Here is a 24,403-nt window from a genome sequence, read left to right on the forward strand (position 1 = left end):
ATCTTCTTTTCTTGTAGTTGGCTCCAGTTTGTCATGTCTGGGATTGATTCTTGAGGCTGAAATTTCTGACATTGTTGGTTCCAAATGACATGATAATGTTTAACTAAGCCTGCTTCATGATTTCTGTTTTTATAAATTTTAATATGTCACATTCTTCTACATCACACCATTTTTAGAATTTCCACTTCTATATCACCACAAATCACATTGTTGTTGCCAAACATAAAAACACATCTGATCTCATCAGAGGCATTCCCACTATTAACTCTTTCTGAAGTACGACCAATATTCCAAAGGGTTTGCAGAACTAATAGAGTTTACAAACTTTCTTGACAAAGGAAGAATCTTCACCAAGTTATGTTATTATTTTATAAATCAGATCAGAAATAAATTTAATAAATATTGTCAGATTGTGCAATTAATAACAGGAATATTAAATGTGCCAAATATTTCATAATTTCAAATGTTTCTAAAAGAAAAGTAATTTTAAGTGTACATATAGAGTTAGTACATATTGATTGTAACAAAGTTATTCCTTTTTATACATTTTAGCCTGAAATATACCACATCATATAGAAAAGCATATGAAATTCTTTTAGTTAAACAGCTAATATTAACCTATACAAGATTCAAAAATATTTTTGGTATCGATTACTTCTGTTGAATAAAGGTAATATTAGAGGATGGGCTCCCTTTACACACTGTAAGTAGATTTTCACTAAATAGCTAAGCCTCTGCCAGTTTAGCTTTTCCAGCATCTCCATAATTCTCTCTCATGCATCAGACAAATCTGTGACCATTTGTTGTGCCCTTCTTTGTGTATGTTCAGTATCTCCTGATAGTCATATATGTCATGGGTACCACACACTTCAGCAATGTTTCAAGATGAGTCATAGTCATACTAGTTTTTTTATACACAATCTTGTCTGCAGACTGACTGAATTTTCATAATATTCTGCCACATACCAAACCCTGTCATCCTGAATGTGCTACAACTGAGTGTATGTCATCATTCCATTTCGTACCCCAACCAGTTGTTTTGTATTGTATGAGCCGATCAATTCTATCTGTGGCTCATTGAGAATTTAGTCGTAGGATACCACCTTTTTTCATCGTGTTTACTGCAAAATTTAATAGTTCTGAACATTTAAAGCAAGTTACCAATCTTTACACCACTGTAATATCGCATCAAGATCTAACTGAATGTTTGTGCAGCTTTTTCAGACAATATTTCATTGTAGATAACAGTGCCATCTGTAGAAAGTCTGAGGCTACTATCAATATCGTGTGCACCTCATTATTATACAACATGAACAATAAGTTACCCAACAGATTTCCCGTGTGCCATGCTTGCAATTTCTTCTGTCTGTCAATGACTCTCCATTCTAAATAATGTGCTGTGTTCTCCCTGCCAATAAAACCTCTATCCAGCCACAAATTGTGCTTGATTCCTCATACAGCTATACTTTTAGTAATGAGCGTAGTTACATTACAGATTCAAATAATACTTTCTGGAAGTCAAGAAGTAGTGCATCTAGCTAACTTTCATGATGTCATGCAAGAAAAGTGTGAGCTGAGTTTTGCATAACCAAACTGTATTCGTACATTCGGTGCTTTCAATGACACATGGATAGGAAATTACATATCTGTGAAATCTTTTGTTAGATCAGTTTTGTTACACTGATCACTTTTATTTTACTTTGGTTCACAGAAACTGACTGGACGCATTATGGATGCAGCAAAGGAAGTGGACCACAAGTGCCGTGGATCTACTGGGGTGCCAAGAGGTAAAGATGAGAGAAGGAAGTATGGGTGGAACATTAGAATGTACTGTCCCATCATTACTGACATTATTACAGTTAAAGATATGGGTGGGTAGTGCAAGGATAGAGAAGAGAATTAGTCATAATAATAATTATTCTGTGTTTATATAGATCTCCAAATAGAGACCTGAAAAACTTTCTTATGAAACTCGAAATAGCAGTAAACAAAACAATGAGAGCAAAAAGAAAAACAATTCATGTGCTTGTCTGTGGACACTTTAATGTAGATTTTAGTAAACCATAAAGGGAAAAAACTAAATCATAAAATATATTATCAACCTACAACATAGAGAGCAGTATCTGCTCCCCCACTTGTGAAACTGAATACTCCAGCTCTATTTCAGGTCAGATAACAATTACAGCAAATAAGCAAAATTACATTTACAAGTACTAAATCTGGGTCTAAGAGACCACCATGCACAAGTCATTCATTTTGATACCCCAAATAACTCACCACATAACACAAAGCAACTAATTTACTTTTCAAGGTAGGCTCTATAGCAACCACAGAACACCATTCAGAAGCTACTTAGAGCAAAGATCTTGGGATTGAGTTAATGAGCAGTGTGAAGTATCACACAAATTTCAATTTCTCACAGATATTGTGATAAAGTGCTTCAATCTTGCTTTCCCCTTAAAATTTAAGAGAATGTGTGTGTACCGATGCAGGGCCTCTGCTCCTCCATTGGTGCACTTACATTACAAGTGTATTATTTGAGAAGATTCATTGCCTTGCCTTATTTCCACTCAGATAATACAACACCAGGTATCTTATACAAAAATACATTCATTATATCAAGTGACAAAATAAAAATGTTCTGCAGACAGTGGAGCTTGCCAGGCTCACACACATGACCACTTGCTGGTGCATCTCTAAGTTACCTGGTGCTGTTACCAAAGGGTCAGATGCTCCAGGCAGTTGCACCCAACACAGCTACATGTATTCCCTACAGGGAGCAGATTACACTTAAGAGGTTGACTTGCCCAGTTGCAATATGCAGCTCTAGATGCCACTAGGAGTGGCAAAAATGAGTTACAGAACTCAACAGGGTACAAACATCCATAACAGGTGGGTGATCGAGTTTGGTACATTAAAATCTTGTGCCAGGATATGTAGCTAAGAAAAGATGGACCACATCTGACTTTGACAGATACTTTAAAGCTACAAAGGACAAAAGCAGTATGGAAATGGGAAAAAGAGAAATTGTGGATAAGACAGATCAGCTCAACAAAGCAGAATATAATTTATCCACCTTCAAATATTTTATATGTTATTGGTGCAAATATTTACACATAAAGCTAAGACATATGAAGTACATAAAAATTTCATGATATTTACATCACTGACACATTGTTGCACATAAATGTGTAAATTATATATGCAGGCCCCTTTTAGCCATTTATTTAATACAACTTAGTATGCCAAAGGTCACACTTCATGTCACTTAAATCTGATTCCTGATACTCTTTTATGGAGTAGTATGCCTTCTTAAATGTGCTGTAGGGGAAAGAATGGACTGCTTTTGAGAGTCTACTGATAGACACACAAACAAACACAAACATACACACGAACTTTCGCAACAAACTGTTGCCTCATCAGGAGAGAGGGAAGGAGAGGGAAAGACGAAAGGATGTGGGTTTTGAGGGAGAGGGTAAGGAGTCATTCCAATCCCGGGAGTGGAAAGACTTACCTTAGGGGGAAAAAAGGACAGGTATACACTCGCACACACACACATATCCATCTGCACATACACAGACACAAGCAGACATTTGTAAAGGCAAAGAGTTTGGGCAGAGATGTCAGTCGGGCGGAAGTAAAGAGGCAAAGATGTTTTTGAAAGAAAGGTGAGGTATGAGCGGTGGCAAATTGAAATTAGCGGAGATTCAGGCCTGGCGGATAACGAGAAGAGAGGATATACTGAAGGGCAAGTTCCCATCTCCGGAGTTCTGACAGGTTGGTGTTAGTGGGAAGTATCCAGATAACCTGGATGGTGTATCACTGTGCCAAGATGTGCTGGCCGTGCACCAAGGCATGTTTAGCCACAGGGTGATCCTCATTACCAACAAACACTGTCTGCCTGTGCCCATTCATGCGAATGGACAGTTTGTTGCTGGTCATTCCCACATAGAAAGCTTCACAGTGTAGCCAGGTCAGTTGGTAAATCATGTGGGTGCTTTCCACGTGGCTCTGCCTTTGATCGTGTAGACCTTCCGGGTTACAGGACTGGAGTAGGTGGTGGTGGGAGGGTGCATGGGACAGGTTTTACATCGGGGGCAGTTACAAGGGTAGGAGCCAGAGGGTAGGGAAGGTGGTTTGGGGATGTCATAGGGATGAACTAAGAGGTTACGCAGGTTAGGTGGATGGCGGAAAGACACTCTTGGTGGAGTGGGGAGGATTTCATGAAGGATGGATCTCATTTCAGGGCAGGATTTGAGGAAGTCGTATCCCTGCTGGAGAGCCACATTCAGAGTCTGATCCAGTCCCGGAAAGTATCCTGTGACAAGTGGGGCACTTTTGGGGTTCTTCTGTGCGAGGTTCTGGGTTTGAGGAGATGAGGAAGTGGCTCTGGTTATTTGCTTCTGTACCAGGTCGGGAGGGTAGTTGCGGGATGCAAAAGCTGTTTTCAGGTTGTTGGTGTAATGGTTCAGGGATTCCGGACTGGAGCGGATTCGTTTGCCACGAAGACCTAGGCTGTAGGGAAGGAACCGTTTGATGTGGAATGGGTGGCAGCTGTCATAATGGAGGTACTGTTGCTTGTTGGTGGGTTTGATGTGGACGGACGTGTGAAGCTGGCCATTGGACAGGTGGAGGTCAACGTCAAGGCAAGTGGCATGGGATTTTGAGTACGACCAGGTGAATCTAATGGAACCAAAGGAGTTGAGGTTGGAGAGGAAATTCTGGAGTTCTTCTTCACTGTGAGTCCAGATCATGAAGATGTCATCAATAAATCTGTACCAAACTTTGGGTTGGCAGGCCTGGGTAACCAAGAAGGCTTCCTCTAAGCGAACCATGAATAGGTTGGCGTATGAGGGGGCCATCCTGGTGCCCATGGCTGTTCCCTTTAATTGTTGGTATGTCTGGCCTTCGAAAGTGAAGAAGTTGTGGGTTAGGATGAAGCTGGCTAAGGTAATGAGGAAAGAGGTTTTTGGTAGGGTGGCAGGTGATCGGCGTGAAAGGAAGTGCTCCATCGCAGCGAGGCCCTGGACGTGCGGAATATTTGTGTATAAGGAAGTGGCATCAATGGTTACAAGGATGGTTTCTGGGGGTAGCAGAGTGGGTAGGGATTCCAGGCGTTCGAGAAAGTGGTTGGTGTCTTTGATGAAGGATGGGAGACTGCATGTGATGGGTTGAAGGTGTTGATCTACGTAGACAGAGATACGTTCTGTGGGGGCTTGGTAGCCAGCTACAATGGGACGGCTGGGATGATTGGGTTTGTGAATTTTAGGAACAAGGTAGAAAGTAAGGGTGTGAGGTGTAGGTGGGGTCAGGAGGTTGATGAAGTCAGGTGAAAGGTTTTGTAGGGGGCCTAAGGTTCTGAGGATTCCTTGAAGCTCCGCCTGGACATCAGGAATGGGATTACCTTGGCAAACTTTGTATGTAGTGTTATCCAAAAGCTGACGTAGTCCCTCAGCCACATACTCCCGACTATCAAGTACCACGGTTGTGGAACCCTTGTCCACCGGAAGAATGACGATGGATCGGTCAGCCATCAGATCACGGATAGCCTGGGCTTCAGCAGTGGTGATGTTGGGAGTAGGATTAAGGTTTTTTAAGAAACCTGTCCCATGCACCCTCCCACCACCACCTACTCCAGTCCTGTAACCCGGAAGGTCTACATGATCAAAGGCAGAGCCACGTGTGAAAGCACCCACATGATTTACCAACTGACCTGCCTACACTGTGAAGCTTTCTATGTGGGAATGGCCAGCAACATACTGTCCATTCGCATGAATGGACACAGGCAGACAGTGTTTGTTGGTAATGAGGATCACCCTGTGGCTAAACATGCCTTAGTGCACGGCCAGCACATCTTGGGACAGTGTTACACCGTCCGGGTTATCTGGATACTTCCCACTAACACCAACCTGTCAGAACTCCGGTGATGGGAACTTGCCCTTCAGTATATCCTCTCTTCTCGTTATCTGCCAGGCCTGAATCTCCGCTAATTTCAATTTGCCGCCGCTCGTACCTCACCTGTCTTTCAACAACATCTTTGCCTCTTTACTTCCGCCCGACTGACATCTCTGCCCAAACTCTTTGCCTTTACAAATGTCTGTTTGTGTCTGTGTATGTGCGGATGGATATGTGTGTGTGTGTGTGCGAGTGTATACTTGTCCTTTTTTCCCCCTAAGGTAAGTCTTTCCGCTCCCGGGATTGGAATGACTCCTTACCTTCTCCCTTAAAACCCACATCCTTTCGTCTTTCCCTCTCCTTCCCTCTTTCCTGATGAGGCAACAGTTTGTTGCGAAAGCTTGAATTTTGTGTGTATGTTTGTGTTTGTTTGTGTGTCTATCGACCTGCCAGCACTTTCGTTCGATAAGTCACATCATCTGTGTTTTTAGATATATTTTTCCCAAGCGGAACGTTTCCCTCTTTTATATTCAATCATTAATTTGAACCCACCAATTACGTTTGTTATTATCACTGTTGCATTTCGAAATCTTTCCTGTCATCTTATTTTCTCTTCCTTTTTTTGCAAGTAGTTTCACTTTGTATTCACCTTCTCCTCTTTACCGAATCTACCATACAATTTTATCCCTCCTATATATACTCAATAATACGTAACCCACTTCCAAACCATAACCAAAAAAAATTTTTTTTTCCGCTTTCAACAATACTGCTGCTACAAAATCCACATTTTCCAGTTCACAAACAGTTCCTTTCAGCTATTAAATAGTCATTTCGGCCAGTTCCAATAACTTTCGTTTTTTTTCCATTTCCGTTTTTCCCACGTCACTGATCTTTTATAGCCGCTTCCCACAGGTTTTAACGTCATTATTTCTTCGTCAGACAATTGTTAGCCTCATTTTCACAATCTGCCACCACAAAACCATTACATTTACACGCAGTTTTTTCTAAATTTTCCCGAATTGCTCCACCCTTTAACGTGTTTTGGCGGCAACACAACCACATAACCTTAGTGCACATCGTTGTCTACCAACCCAAGTTCACCACAGGATCAACATAGCCCAGCTATAACCAACACCTTCTCGCCTTTTTTCTCTCCAGATCTCCAGTTGCTTTCTAGTTCACCTTATCTCTCGCCATATATTTTAATTTTCATTTTCATTTCAGCCTCTTGTTACACTTTCCACCTTCTAATACCATGTCACCCTCACAACATCCCCACAATGACCCCATTAAGTTTTATTTACATTCCCTCCGCAAACATGCCTTCGCCCTAGCCAGATTACACTCCCATATTTTATTTTCCCAGGCTTGTCTGACATTTGGCATTACCCCCAAAGGCCTCACACTTAAAGTTCCCATCTCTGGCTGTAATCCTTCTTTCCATCAGTCCCTATACCAGTTCCAAACTGAACAATCCATTGCCCTCACCCATCTAATCCTTCACCTACACATCAACTCAGCCAATGGACATACCCGTCAACTCCTATCCTTAATAAAAGTCCTCAATCTTTCCTCTCCCACATCCACACCAGCTGTTCAGAGCATCCTCCTACAGGCCAATCGCAAATTAGAACAGCATGCCACCCTCCACCTCAAAAAACTATCCAATCTCCTGGTTTCCCACCTCCGGAAAGGCAACTCTATCACCCTTCACAACCTTTCCAGCAAACCTCAACCTCCTCTCATTGCACACAGACCCAGTCTCTCCCATCTACTCAATCTCCCACTTCCAGCTTCACTCCCCCCAAAACCTCAAAATTCCAATCAACACAATCTGGAACCACAACACCCTAATTCAGTAATTAACCTTTCCTCCAAACCTCTCTCCCAATCCGAAACCTATCCAAAGGTCTCACCTTCAGCCCCACTCCCAGATTCAACCAAACAGCCCTTGTCAAAGATTTACTGTCCTTCACTCGTACTCTCTGCTGGAAATATCACTTTGCCATGAAGAAAAACGATCATAATCCTACTCCTAATGGTCCAACTCCCCAAGACACTACCCAAATTGAACCCTGCCTGCAACAGTTCCGTCATCAGTCACAGCGGGACCCACCTCCTCTTCCTCAAAACCACCCACTCCAAACTTTCCAGGAATTTCTGACTTCCAGCCTTGCATCTCAATCCTTCTTAAAAAACCTTAATCCTACTCCCAACATCACCACTGCCAAATCCCAGGCTATCCGTGATCTGAAGGCTGACCGATCCATCGTCATTCTTCCGGCGGACAAGGGTTCCACAACTGTGGTACTTGATCGTCGGTAGCATGTGGCTGAGGGACTGCGTCAGCTTTTGGATAACACTACATACAAAGTTTGCCAAGGTAATCCCATTCCTGATGTCCAGGCGGAGCTTCAAGGAATCCTCAGAACCTTAGGCCCCCTACAAAACCTTTCACCTGACTTCATCAACCTCCTGATCCCACCTACACCTCACATCCTTACTTTCTACCTTGTTCCTAAAATTCACAAACCCAATCATCCCAGCCGTCCCATTGTAGCTGGCTACCAAGCCCCCACAGAACACGTCTCTGTCTACGTAGATCAACACCTTCAACCCATCACATGCAATCTCCCATCCTTCATCAAAGACACCAACCACTTTCTCGAACGCCTGGAATCCCTACCCACTCTGCCACCCCCAGAAACCATCCTTGTAACCATTGATGCCACTTCCTTATACACAAATATTCCGCACGTCCAGGGCCTCGCTGCGATGGAGCACTTCCTTTCATGCCGATCACCTGCCACCCTACCAAAAACCTCTTTCCTCATTACCTTAGCCAGCTTCATCCTAACCCACAACTTCTTCACTTTCGAAGGCCAGACATACCAACAATTAAAGGGAACAGCCATGGGCACCAGGATGGCCGCCTCATACGCCAACCTATTCATGAGTCACTTAGAGGAAACCTTCTTGGTTACCCAGGCCTGCCAACACAAAGTTTGGTACAGATTTATTGATGACATCTTCATGATCTGGACTCACAGTGAAGAAGAACTCCAGAATTTCCTCTCCAACCTCAACTCCTTTGGTTCCATCAGATTCACCTGGTCCTACTCAAAATCCCATGCCACTTGCCTTGACGTTGACCTCCACCTGTCCAATGGCCAGCTTCACACGTCCGTCCACATCAAACCCACCAACAAGCAACAGTACCTCCATTATGACAGCTGCCACCCATTCCACATCAAACGGTCCCTTCCCTACAGCCTAGGTCTTCATGGCAAACGAATCTGCTCCAGTCCGGAATCCCTGAAACATTACACCAACAACCTGAAAACAGCTTTTGCACCCCGCAACTACCCTCCCGACCTGGTACAGAAGCAAATAACCAGAGCCACTTCCTCATCTCCTCAAACCCAGAACCTCACACATAAGAACCCCAAAAGTGCCCCACTTGTCACAGGATACTCTCCAGGACTGGATCAGACTCTGAATGTGGCTCTCCAGCAGGGATACGACTTCCTCAAATCCTGCCCTGAAATGAGATCCATCCTTCATGAAATCCTCCCCACTCCACCAAGAGTGTCTTTCCGCCGTCCACCTAACCTGCGTAACCTCTTAGTTCATCCCTATGAAATCCCCAAACCACCTTCCCTACCCTCTGGCTCCTACCCTTGTAACTGCCCCCGATGTAAAACCTGTCCCATGTACCCTCCCACCACCACCTACTCCAGTCCTGTAACCCGGAAGGTGTACACAATCAAAGGCAGAGCCACGTGTGAAAGCACCCACGTGATTTACCAACTGACCTGCCTACACTGTGAAGCTTTCTATGTGGGAATAACCAGCAACAAACTGTCCATTCCCATGAATGGACACAGGCAGACAGTGTTTGTTGGTAATGAGGACCACCCTGTGGCTAAACATGCCTTGGTGCACGGCCAGCACATCCTGGCACAGTGTTACACCATCCGGGTTATCTGGATACTTCCCACTAACACCAACCTGTCAGAACTCCGGAGATAGGAACTTGCCCTTCAGTATATCCTCTCTTCTCGTTATCCGCCAGGCCTGAATCTCTGTTAATTTCAATTTGCCGCCGCTCATACCTCACCTGTCTTTCAACAACATCTTTGGCTCTTTACTTCCGCCTGACTGACATCTCTGCCCAAACTCTTTGCCTTTACAAATGTCTGCTTGTGTCTGTGTATGTGCGGATGGATATGTGTGTGTGTGCGAGTGTATACCTGTCCTTTTTTCCCCCTAAGGTAAATCTTTCCGCTCCCGGGATTGGAATGACTCCTTACCTTCTCCCTCAAAACCCACATCCTTTCGTCTTTCCCTCTCCTTCCCTCTTTCCTGATGAGGCAACAGTTTGTTGCGAAAGCTTGAATTTCGTGTGTATGTTTGTGTTTGTTTGTGTGTCTATCAACCTGCCAGCACTTTCGTTCGGTAAGTCACATCATCTGTGTTTTTAGATATATTTTTCCCACATAAAAACAAAGATGAGGTGACTTACCGAACGAAAGCGCTGGCAGGTTGTTAGACACACAAACAAACACAAACATACACACAAAATTCAAGTTTTCGCAACAAACTGTTGCCTCATCAGGAAAGAGGGAAGGAGAGGGAAAGATGAAAGGAAGTGGGTTTAAAGGGAGAGGGTAAGGAGTCATTCCAATCCCGGGAGCGGAAAGACTTACCTTAGGGGAGAAAAAGGACAGGTATACACTCGCACACACACACATATCCATGCATGTGTGGATGGATATATATATGTATGTTTGTGTCTATCGACCTGCCAGCTCTTTCGTTCGGTAAGTCACCTCATCTTTGTATATATATATATATATCTAAAAAGAAAGTTGATGAAACTTACCAAACAAAAGCGCTGGCAGGTCGACAGACACACAAACAAACACAAACATACACACAAAATTCTAGCTTTCGCAACCAATGGTTGCCTCGTCAGGAAAGAGGGAAGGAGAAGGAAAGACAAAAGGATATGGGTTTTAAGGGAGAGGTTAAGGAGTCATTCCAATCCCGGGAGCGGAAAGACTTACCTTAGGGGGAAAAAAGGACAGGTATACACTCGCACACACACACATATCCATCCACACATACACAGACACAAGCAGACACAGACTTTACAAATGTCTGCTTGTGTCTGTGTATGTGTGGATGGATATGTGTGTGTGTGCAAGTGTATACCTGTCCTTTTTTCCCCCTAAGGTAAGTCTTTCCGCTCCCGGGATTGGAATCACTCCTTACCCTCTCCCTTAAAACCCATATCCTTTTGTCTTTCCTTCTCCTTCCCTCTTTCCTGACGAGGCAACCATTGGTTGCGAAAGCTAGAATTTTGTGTGTATGTTTGTGTTTGTTTGTGTGTCTGTCGACCTGCCAGCGCTTTTGTTTGGTAAGTTTCATCATCTTTCTTTTTAGATATATTTTTCCCACGTGGAGTGTTTCCCTCTATTATATATATATATATATATATATATATATATATATATATATATATATATAGAGAGAGAGAGAGAGAGAGAGAGAGAGAGAGAGAGAGAGAGAGAGAGAGAGAGAGAGGTTTCTGTCAGTCCAGCAGAATGATGGCAGGCATTATCATGGAGTAGCATCACTTCATGCAGTCTTCCTGATCTTTGTTCTTGGATGCTGCAAGACATCTCAGTTGTTGACAATAAATGTCAGCATTGATGGTTACACCTCAGGGAAGCAATTGGTAATACACCACCCACTCACTGTTCCACAAGATGCACAACATTTTGTGGACACGTATAGGCCTTGGTATGGAGAAATTTGTTTTGTTTGGGCTCAACCATCCCTTTCTTTTCCTTATGTTTGCTACAGGACACCATTTCTCGTCACCAGTAATGATACAGGACGGGAATGGCCAGTGATGTTCATGAGCTGACAGATGATGAGCAAGCAGAGATGCACTTATAGCCAATGGCTGATTTTTGTGATTTTGGCTTACAGCACGCGGGATCCATAAATCCAATTTTCGAACACCCCACATTGCATGCAAATGTGACATAATGGTGGAATGATCACAGTTCATCACATTTGCCAATTCTCAATAACAATGACATGGATCATCATGGATTAATGCATTTAAATGATCTTAATCAAACCTTGAAGGTCTTCCTGAATGTGGTGAGCCACTAATGTCAAAACAGTCCTCCTCAAAATGAGAAAGATTTTCTTTCCATGCTCTGTTCTATGGTGTTATCCCCACACACAGCATGAATGTTCCTACCTGCCTACAATGCAGTCACCCCTCAAACAGGAGAATATCTACATCTATACTCTGCAAACCACTGTGAGGTGCATGGCAGAGGGTACAATCCCACTGTGCCAGTTATTAGGATTTCTTCCTGTTTCATTCACATATGGAGTGCAGGAAGAATGATTGTTGGAATGCCTCTGTGCATGCAATAATTGTTATAATCTTATCCTCATGACCCTATGTGAGTGATATGTAGGGAATTGTGGTGTATGCCTAGGGTCATCATTTAAAGCTAGTTTTTGAAACTTTGCTAATAGACTTCCTGAGAATAGTTTATGTCTGTCTTCAAGAGTCTCCCACTTCAGTTCCTTCAGTATCTCTGTGACACTCTTTCATGGAACAAACAAACCTGTCACCATTTGTGTTGCCCTTCTCTGTATATGTTCAGTATCTCATGTTAGTCCTGTTTGGTATGAGTCCCATAAACTTTAGCAATATTCTAAAACCAGTCACATGAGTGATTGGTAAGCAGTCTCCATTGTAGACTGATTGCACTTCCCCAGTATTCTATCAAGAAATCAAAGTCTACCACCTGATTTACCCATGACTGAGCATTTGTAATTGTTCCATTTCATATCCCTATGAAATGTGACACCCAGGTATTTGTTTGAGTTTGTCAATTTGAACAATGACTCACTGATATTACAGTTGTAGGATATATCACTCTTTCATTTAGTGATGGGCATAATTTTATACTTCTGAATATTTAAGTAAAGCTGCCAATCTTTGCACCACTTTGAAATCTTATCAAGATCTGACTCAATATTTATGCAATTTCTTTCAGACAGTAGTTCATTATACATAACTGCATCATCTGTAAGAAGTCTGAAGTTACTATTGCTACTGTCCATGAAGGTATCAACATACAGGATGAAGAGCAAGGGTACCAACAACACACATCCCTGGGGCACACTCAAAATTACTGCTATGTCTGATGATGACTCTCCATCCAAGATAACATGCTGCATCCTCCCTATCAAAGAGTCCTCAATCCAGTCACATATTTCACTTGATACACCATATGATCTACTTTTGACAATAAGCCTATGTGTGGTAATGAGTCAAATGTTTTTCAGAAATCAAGAAATACTGCATCTACCTGACTGCCTTGATTCAAAGCTTTCAGTATGTATGTCAGAAACATTCTGATTTCTCCACTTGGCATTCTATTTTCTAGCTTTCACTGCTCCACTCACTCTCCCCAAACAATGAAATGACAATATCTAAAAATCAAGTAACAACAGTGAACTACAAATAAAAAATGACAATTGATAAATAAACCCACAGCAACAGGAATAACAACATGGAAAACAAAAATGCTACAAACTTATGCACCAACCTAATAGTTGTCAACCTGCAATTTTTCACATTACACACTCAAAACTAAACATTCACCCATTTACCAGTTTCATGTGCTACTATTTTGTCAATTTCTATCATACCATATTTTAGTTTATCACTGCATGTATAGCTATAAGGTGTGGAAAAACTATTAAAGTTATTAAAGTGAGGTCATGATAAAATCATATGACAATTTTTTTTCCATATGCATATAAGAATGGTAACTGCACCCTAAATCTTCTAGCCAAATTTCCTTTTTAATTGCAATAATATATTTCGTGCCCCAGTACAAACATAAATAATTACAATCTACTATTGTGTATTTCTAGTATTTACTGTTTGTACTTGCACCATTACGATCTAAGTAAAATTTTACTGGAGGACTTTAAGTTAATGTTGTATTGAAAGTAAATTTTATTAATAGCAAGGGATACAGTTGGGGTGCAAAAGAGCTAGAGAGTAAATGTGGGAATTACAAGATGTATAAAGAGATGTCTGCAAAATATGCTGTTATCAGCTTTAAACAATATTCTTCCTGCTCACTTTTGTAGAAAGCCATAAGATAATTCCAAAAGATCACACAGAGGTACTTTCAAATATGTAGGAATGTTTGCTAACACATAGAGGCATTTGTTCCTTAAGAATTTTTGTTACTGATAATGGAGGGCAGTTTTGACTTATCTGTGACACACACTATCATAAGATAGGACACAAAAATATTTTTCAAGTAGGTGTTGACCTCTTGTCTATGGTTATAATCACATTATGTTCTCTGGTTCAAAGGTATTCAACAAGTTCTCATTAAACATAGTGAAGGAAATTATGAATCTCTGCCAGTTCAAAAGGGAATATGAATCATACCCCATCAGACACTCTTAAAAATATATGTATGAAGATGGTATCTGTTCTTTCGGACATGTCCGAAAGAACAGATACCATTGGCAACCATGCAGCTCATTAGAATGAAATTACAATGAAATGAATACTCTTAGCTGCTTACAGGCGTTGATGTAAGTGATTGGGGACAGTTGAAAATGTGTGCCCCAGCTGGGTCTCGAACCCGGGATCTCCTGTCTACATGGCAGATGCTCTATCCATCTGAGCCACTGAGGACACAGAGGGTAGCGTGACTGAAGGGACTTACCTCTGACAAGCCACCCGTGAGACTCACATTCACAGCTTATTGTCCTGCACTATATTCATAGTGCCCTTGCCCATCATATTCATTACTCATGGCTGTATGGTCACTGATGGTATCAGTTCTTTCCGACTTGTCCAAAAGAATAGATACCATCTTCATATATATATATATATATATATATATATATATATATATATATATATATATATATATATATATATCTAAAAAGAAAGATGATGAAACTTACCAAACAAAAGCGCTGGCAGGTCGATAGACACACAAACAAACACAAACATACACACAAAATTCTAGCTTTCGCAACCAATGGTTGCCTCGTCAGGAAAGAGGGAAGGAGAAGGAAAGACAAAAGGATATGGGTTTTAAGGGAGAGGGTAAGGAGTCATTCCAATCCCGGGAGCGGAAAGACTTACCTTAGGGGGAAAAAAGGACAGGTATACACTCGCACACACACACATATCCATCCACACATACACAGACACAAGCAGACATTTGTAAAGGCAAAGAGTTTGGGCAGAGATGTCAGTCAGGGCGGATGTACAGAGGCAAAGATGAAGTTGAAAGACAGGTGAGGTATGAGCGGCGGCAAATTGAAATTAGAAATTAGCGGAGATTGAGGCCTGGCGGATAGCGAGAAGAAAGGATATGCTGAAGGGCAAGTTCCCATCTCCGGAGTTCTGACAGGTTGGTGTTAGTGGGAAGTATCCAGATAACCCGGACAGTGTAACACTGTGCCAAGATGTGCTGGCCGTGCACCAAGGCATGTTTAGCCACAGGGTGATCCTCATTACCAACAAACACTGTCTGCCTGTGTCCATTCATGCGAATGGACAGTTTGTTGCTGGTCATTCCCACATAGAACGCTTCACAGTGTAGGCAGGTCAGTTGGTAAATCACGTGGGTGCTTTCACACGTGGCTCTGCCTTTGATCGTGTACACCTTCCGGGTTACAGGACTGGAATAGGTGGTGGTGGGAGGGTGCATGGGACAGGTTTTACACCGGGGGCGGTTACAGGGGTAGGAGCCAGAGGGTAGGGAAGGTGGTTTGGGGTCTGGCTCCTACCCCTGTAACCGCCCCCGGTGTAAAACCTGTCCCATGCACCCTCCCACCACCACCTATTCCAGTCCTGTAACCCGGAAGGTGTACACGATCAAAGGCAGAGCCACGTGTGAAAGCACCCACGTGATTTACCAACTGACCTGCCTACACTGTGAAGCGTTCTATGTGGGAATGACCAGCAACAAACTGTCCATTCGCATGAATGGACACAGGCAGACAGTGTTTGTTGGTAATGAGGATCACCCTGTGGCTAAACATGCCTTGGTGCACGGCCAGCACATCTTGGCACAGTGTTACACTGTCCGGGTTATCTGGATACTTCCCACTAACACCAACCTGTCAGAACTCCGGAGATGGGAACTTGCCCTTCAGCATATCCTTTCTTCTCGCTATCCGCCAGGCCTCAATCTCCGCTAATTTCTAATTTCAATTTGCCGCCGCTCATACCTCACCTGTCTTTCAACTTCATCTTTGCCTCTGTACATCCGCCCCGACTGACATCTCTGCCCAAACTCTTTGCCTTTACAAATGTCTGCTTGTGTCTGTGTATGTGTGGATGGATATGTGTGTGTGTGCGAGTGTATACCTGTCCTTTTTTCCCCCTAAGGTAAGTCTTTCCGCTCCCGGGATTGGAATGACTCCTTACCCTCTCCCTTAAAACCCATATCCTTTTGTCTTTCCTTCTCCTTCCCTCTTTCCTGACGAGGCAACCATTGGTTGCGAAAGCTAGAATTTTGTGTGTATGTTTGTGTTTGTTTGTGTGTCTATCGACCTGCCAGCGCTTTTGTTTGGTAAGTTTCATCATCTTTCTTTTTAGATATATTTTTCCCACGTGGAATATTTCCCTCTATTATATTTATATATATATATATATATATATATATATATATATATATATATATATATATATATATATTAATAGAGGGAAACATTCCACATAGGAAAAATATATCGTGATATGTGTGGATGGATATGTGTGTGTGTGTGTGCGAGTGTATACCCATCCTTTTTTCCCCCCTAGGGTAAGTCTTTCCGCTCCCGGGATTGGAATGACTCCTTACCCTCTCCCTTAAAACCCATTTCCTTTCGTCTTTCCCTCTCCTTCCCTCTTTCCTGATGAGGCAACAGTTTGTTGCGAAAGCTTGAATTATATATATAAAAACAAAGATGATGTTACTTAGCAAATGAAAGTGCTGGCAGGTCGACAGACACACAAACAAACACAAATATACACACAAAATTCAAGCTTTCACAACAAACTGTTGCCTCATCAGGAAAGAGGGAAGGAGAGGGAAAGACGAAAGGATGTGGGTTTTAAGGGAGAGGGTAAGGAGTCATTCCAATCCCGGGAGCAGAAAGACTTACCTTAGGGGGAAAAAAGGACGGGTATACACTCGCACACACGCACATATCCATCCACACATATACAGACACAAGCAGACGTATTTAAAGACCTTTGGTTATGGTTTGGAAGTGGGTTACGTATTATTGAGTATATATAGGCGGGATAAAATTGTATTACGGTAAAAAGGGGAAGGTGAATACAAAGTGAGACTACTTGTGAAAACAGAAAGAGAAAATAAAGAGAAAATAAGAGACAGGAAATATTTCGAAATGCGACAGTGACAATAACAAATGTAATTGTTGGGTTCAAATTAATGATATGGTTATAATAGAGGGAAACATTCCACATAGGAAAAATATATCTAAAAACAAAGATGATGTGACTTACCAAATGAAAGTGCTGGCAGGTCGACAGACACACAAACAAACACAAACATACACACAAAATTCAAGCTTTCGCAACAAACTGTTACCTCATCAGGAAAAAAGGGAAGGAGAGGGAAAGACGAAAGGATGTGGGTTTTAAGGGAGAGGGTAAGGAGTCATTCCAATCTCGGGAGCGGAAAGACTTACCTTATGGGGAAAAAAGGATGGGTATACACTCGCACACACGCACATATCCATCCACACATATTCAGACACAAGCAGACATATTTAAAGACCAATGTCTGCTTGTGTCTGTATATGTGTGGATGGATATGTGCGTGTGTGCGAGTGTATACCCGTCCTTTTTTCCCCCTAAGGTAAGTCTTTCCGCTCCTGGGATTGGAATGACTCCTTACCCTCTCCCTTAAAACCTACATCCGTTCGTCTTTCCCTCTTCTTCCCTCTTTCCTGATGAGGCAACAGTTTGTCGCAAAAGCTTGAATTTTGTGTGTATGTTTGTCTGAGAGGTTTTGGCTGTGTTTAAATTTGCAGTGAAGCTCTCTTTGCTTTCGCAGTAGTTTCCTAACTTTGTTGTTGAACCACGGTGGGTTTTTCCCATCCCTCACAATTTTACTCAGCACATACCTGTCTAAAATGCATTTTACAATTGTGTTGAACTTTTTCCATATAAACACTCAACATTGACAGTGTCAGAACAGAAATTTTCACTTTGATCTGTTAGGTAGTCTGAAATCTGCCTCCTATTACTCTTGCTAAACAGATAAACCTTCCTCCCTTTTTTTTATATTCCTATTAACTTCCATATTCAGGGATGCTGCAACGGCCTTATGATCACTGAGTCCCTGTTCTGCACTTACAGAGTTGAAAAGTTTGGGTCTGTTTGTTATCAGTAGGTCCAAGATGTTATCTCCATGAGTCAGTTCTCTCTTTAATTGCTCAAGGTAATTTTCGGATAGTGCACTCAGTATAATGTCACTCGATGCTCTGTCCCTACCACCGGTCCTAAACATCTGAGTGTCCCACTCTATATCTGGTAAATTGAAATCTCCACCTAAGAATATAACATGTTGAGGAAATTTATGTGAAATGTATTCCAGATTTTCTCTCAGTTGTTCTGCCACTAATGCTGCTGAGTCGGGAGGTTGGTAAAAGGAGCCAATTATTAACCTAGCTAGGTTGTTGAGTATAACCTCCACCTGTAATAATTCACAGGAACTATCCACTTCTATTTCACTACAGGATAAACTACTACTAACACCGACAAATGCGCCTTTGTAAAAATTTCGGCAGAGTTTATCTCTGGCTTCAGCCAGCTTTCTGTACCTATAATGATTTCAGCCTCAGTGCTTTCTATCAGTGCTTGAAGTTCCGGTACTTGACCAACACAGCTTTGACAGTTTACAATTACAATACCGATTGCTGCTTTGTCCCCGCATGTCCTGACTTTGCCCCGCACCCTTTGAGGGTTCGAGTCCCGGTTGGCGCACACATTTTCAACTGTCCTCGTTGACTTATATCCATACCTGTAAGCAGCTAAGGGTATTCATTTCATTGTACTTTCACTCTTAAAAATTATCTGATTATCTAGATGCAAAGATTGTAAATTCCTTTTGGCTAAATGGCAAGCTGAAGTGTTCTTTGTATGGCTGCATGACATGTAACTGTATGGTTAAATGACAATGGCATCCCCTTGTGTAAAATATTCCAGAGGTAAAATAGCCCCTATTTGGATCTCCAGGTGGGGACTACTCAGGTGAATGTCATTCTCAAGATAAACAAAACTGGTGTTCTGCAAATTGGGGCATGGAATGTCAGATCTCTTCATTGAGCAGCTAGGTTCAAAAATTTAGAAAGTGAAATGGATAGGTTAAAAGTAGTTATAGTGGGAATTAGTGAAGTTCAGTGGCAGGAGAAGCAGCACTTCTGGTCAGGTGAATGCAGGGTTATAAATACAAAATCAAATAGGGGCAGTGCAGGAGTAGGGTTTATAATTAATAACAAAATATGAATGCAAGCAAGCTACTGTGAACAACATAGTGAATGCATTATTGTAGCCAAGATAAAGACAAAGCCCACACCCACAACAGTAGTACAACTTTATATGCCAATTATCTGTGCATATGATGAAGAGATCAAAAAAAGGTATGATGAGATAAAAGAAATTATTCACATAGTTAAGGGAAATGAAAATTTAATAGTCATGGGGGACTGAAATTCAATAGTAGGAAAAGGAACAGAAGGAAAAGTAGTAGATGAATCTGGATTGGGGGGAAAGGAATGAAAGAGGAAGCTGTGTGGTAGAATTTTGCCCAAAGCATAATTTAATTATCACTAACACTTGGTTTAAGAATTGTGAAAGAAGATTGTGTACATGGAAGAGACTTGGAGATATTGGAGGGTTTCTTATTGATTGTATAATGGTAAGACAGAGATTTTGGAACCAGATTTTAAATTATGAGACATTTCCAGTGGCAGATGTAGATTCTGACCACAATTTACTGGTTACAAAATGTATATTACAAGTGGAGAAATTGCAAAAATGTAAGGAATTAGCAAGATGGGACCTGGATAAACTGAAAGAACCAGAGGTTTCAGAGGGAGCATTAGGGAGCAATTGACAAGAACATGGTGAAGTAATGCAGTAGAAGAAGTATAAGTAGCTTTGAGAGATGAAATAGTGAAGGTATCAGAGGATCAAATAGGTAAACAGACAAGGTCTAGCAGAAATCCTTGGATAACACAAAAATACAGAATTTTATTGATGAGAGGACAAAATATAAAAATGCTGTAAATGAAGCAGGCAAAAGGGAATACAAATTTTAAGAAATAAGATTGACAGGATGTGTTTTTTAAACCTCTGTCCGAAGTTCCAGTATATAGAGGGCAAATTCGGACAGTTACTTCCTTTTTTTGAATTCTACATGCTTTTTATTTGATTTTGGTGACATATGACACATTTTAAGGGAGCCCTTTGTTACGAATAAGTGATATGGGAATGATATAATGAATTTTATATATTACAGATAAGTTTTTATTTTCCAAGAATTTAAATAAACAGTATCTTTGTTCACTTCTGCACAAGCTCACTTAATATTTTCACTTAAGTGAATGGAAATATCTTCTGACTGTCGTTTGAAGAATAAATGCACCCATTCTTCTCCTGGCATGATATTATGAAATTTCTTCTCTTTTTGGCTAGATTTATCAAGGTAGCCTTTAACTAAATATCTAACATCCAATTTAGTGAAGGAAAATCCCCAATGTGCAGTCCTCAAGATACCTTGCTTCAACATTTCTTCTCCTTCTTGTTCTTCTTCTTCTTCTTCTTCTTCTTCTTCTTCTTCTTTAATTAGCACTGGCTGTCCTCCCATTTTTCCAGATGTGCTTCCTGCACTTTATTTTGTAGGGTTGATTTAGGTATACCATACAAGTCACATGGCTTTGTGTATGATAATTTACCACTCTGAATATCATGAACAGGTTTATCTAAAAGTTCCGGGTCATAATTACGCCGTACTGTAGCACCTCTCCTGCTCTTATACATTCTTGGCATTGTCCAAATTAACCCCATACATACACAGTTTTACGAAAACCATCATTATTTTAAAACCTTGCACGAGAAACTCAGAAAACTTGTACATAAATTGTCTCAATGCTGTTAGCTACTGAGTGGATCAACAATTATGGTTACAATAACTTCTCGCTCGGTGCAACAATAGAAAGTTTCCACTTTACGATAATGCATGGATTTTCAACACTGAGACTGTTCATCAATTATTCAACTAGGGAAACAACTGACGCAAAATAAAAGTTGTGGAGAGCGATAAATGCAATCTTGCTAACTGGTGTAGATATGTTAAAATAAGTAGCTCTTTGCTTCCATACAGTAACAACGAGCAAATAAGCCATGCTGTCCAAATTCGCCCCGGTATCCAAAATCACCCTGTTTGACAGTACACGAGATTCTGTTAGAACTACTGATAGCCTTGGGAGACAAAACTTTTCCATCTGGTAAGCGAGATATATGAGACAGGCGAAATGTCCTCAGACTTCAACAAGAATATTCATATTCCAGAAAAGCATGTGCTGACAGGTGTGAATATTACTGAACTATCTGTTTAATATATCATGGATGCAAAACACTAACACAGATTCTTTACAGAAGAATGGGAAACTTATAGAAACTGACCTCAAAGAAGATCAGTTTGGATTCTGGAGCAATGTAGAAATATGCAGGATAATACTAACCTTACTATTTCTCTTAGAAGATATGTTCAGGAAAGGCAAACCTATGTTTATAGCATTTGTAGACTTAAGGAAAGCTTTTGACAATGTTGACTAGAATACTCTCTTTGAAATTCTGAGGGTAGCAGAGGAAAAGTACAGGGAATGAAAGGCTAATTTACAACATGTACAGAAACCAGATGGTGGTTATAGGAGTCGAGGGCATAAAAGGGAAGCAGTGGTTGAGGAGGGAATGAGACCGGGCTGTAGCTAATCCATTATGTTATTCAATCCACACATTGAGCAAGCAGTAAAGGAAACAAAAGAAAAATTTGGTGCAAGAATTAAAGTCCAGGGAGCAGAAATAAAAACTTTTAAGGTTTGCTGATGACATTGTAATTCTTTCAGAGGGAGCAAAGAAATTGGAAGAGTAGCTGCACAAAATTGACAGTGTCTTGAAAGAAGGATATAAGATGAATATCAAAAAACGCAAAATGAGGATAATGGAGTGTAGCTGAATTAAACCAGGTGATGCTAAGTGAATTAGATTAGGAAACAAGACACTTAAAGTAGTAAATGAGTTTTGCAATTTGGGCAGCAAAATAATCAATGATGGCCAACATAGAGAGGATATAAAATGTAGAGTGGCAACTGCAGAAAAAGCATTTCTGAACAAAAGAAATTTGTTAACATTGAGTAAAACTTTAAGTGCAAGGGAGTCTTTTCTGAAAGTACTTGTATGGAACGTAGCCTGTATGGAAGTTTATTTATTTATTTATATATTTATTTCATGATCCATAGATCCTGGAAGCAAGTGAATCACAAGGATATGGAACGTGTCAAATTTTACATAGTTCAAGTATAACTTGTATAAATACTAACAATAAAGATACAATGTAAATAAAATCAATAGACAACAGCACAATCAATAAACAGAAAATTGTTTTTCACATATTAAGAATAAGTAATATATATAAGATATGGCATGTGTCTGATCGTACCCACCTGAAATATATCTTACATAAATGCAACAAAAAGATACAATGTAAATAAGATACCAACTAAACAACAGCACATTCAACTAACAGAAAGTTTTTGTTTCACATGTTAAGGATGAGTAATATATACAGGAATCAAGATAAGTTCATTATTCCAAGGGAAATACAGAAATAACAATAAACAATTTTCATATGCCTATTCAAAACAAAATTCATTACACTATTTATACAACACTTGCAAGTTTTGTGATTATGTACATTTTCTTTCACATATTCATCAATTGTATAAAAAGATTTCTCTATCAGGTACTCCTTGAGAGTTTGTTTGAATGCTGGAAATCTATTGTTAAGGCATTTGATGTGTGGTGAGAGAGCATTAAACAGCTTAATTCTGGAGTAGTAAGCTCCTTTTTGAACCATAGCGAGACTTTGCAATTCAATGTGCAGACTGTTTTTGGTCCTTGTGCTATAGTCATGAAATTGGCTGTTATCTTTGTAGAAAGAAGGGTTATTACAGACAAAGGTCAACAAAGAAAAGATATACTGTGAGGTGGTGGTAAGGATCCCCATCTTTTGAAACAAGCACCTACAAGAGTGTCTGTGATGGACGCCACTCATTATTCTGATAGCTTTTTTTTTTTTTTTTTTTTTTTTTTTTTTTTTTTTTTTTTTTTTTTTTTTTTTTTTTTTTTAGTGAAAATTTTCTTTGCGAGAGGTTGGTTCCCCCAGAATATAATAGCATATGACATTAATGAATGAAAATAACTGAAGTAAGAAGCCTTAATGGTATCTAGGTCAGCCACTGAAGCAGTAACCCGTAGTGCAAATATTGCTGAGCTAAGTGTTTTGTAAAGATGAAGAATGAGTGTCGACCAATTACATTTGCTGTCTATATAAGCACCCAGGAATTTTGTAACCTCAACTTTTTGTATTGCTTGATCTCTACACTTAATATTATTTTCTTCCAGATTTCTTTGTGGAGTATGAAATCTCATGTAAAGGGTTTTATCTGTATTGAGTGAGCGACAATTTGAAGAAAGCCAATTTACTATATCATTGAAAACTTTGATGGAGTTTGTTCAAGATTGCTGTCTGTAAAATCATCAATTAGAATTCTAGTGTTATCTGCAAAAAGAGTAAATTTACTCTTTGTATCACAACAAAATGGGAGATCATTAATGACGATGAGAAACAGCAGTGGACCCAAAACAGAGCCTTGTGGCACACCACAACTTACTGTGCCCCACTCAGATGAGGCAGGCTCTCCGGATGTGCCATTCAGCATTACAGTCTGCTTTTGGTCCTTTAGGTATGACTGGAGCCATGAACCAATGGTAACACCCAAACCATAATATTCTGCTTTTTTTCAAAAGAGTTAGATGGTTTACACAATCAAAGGCTTTAGAGAGGTCACAAAAAGTACCTACTGGAGACATATTTTTGTTCATGGCTTCCAGAACTTGATTGGTGAAAGAGAATATTGCTCGTTCTGTACAAAGACCTGCACGAAAACCAAACTGACTTTTGTTTAGGATATTGTGGAAGCTGAGATGAAACATGGATGATGAACAGTTCAGGTGAGAAGAGAATAGAAGCTTTCAAAACGTGTTACAGAAGAATTCTGAAGACCATGTAACTGTACAGAATTGGGGAGAAAAGAAATTTCTGGAACAATCTGACTAGAA

General features: G+C 40.7%; 1 protein-coding gene across 1 annotated transcript in view; it reads left to right on the forward strand.

Moving 5' to 3' along the window:
* Positions 1-24,403, forward strand: part of LOC124777347 (general odorant-binding protein 83a-like) — a 48,236-nt gene that overhangs the window by 15,297 nt on the left and 8,536 nt on the right. Inside the window, exon 2 of the mRNA XM_047252712.1 lies at positions 1,712-1,787. Within this exon, the coding sequence (XP_047108668.1) occupies positions 1,712-1,787 (76 nt within the window). The remainder of the gene's footprint in view (positions 1-1,711; positions 1,788-24,403) is intronic.

The sequence above is a fragment of the Schistocerca piceifrons genome, chromosome 2, assembly GCF_021461385.2.
Source record: "Schistocerca piceifrons isolate TAMUIC-IGC-003096 chromosome 2, iqSchPice1.1, whole genome shotgun sequence".
NCBI classification, from domain to species: domain Eukaryota; kingdom Metazoa; phylum Arthropoda; class Insecta; order Orthoptera; family Acrididae; genus Schistocerca; species Schistocerca piceifrons.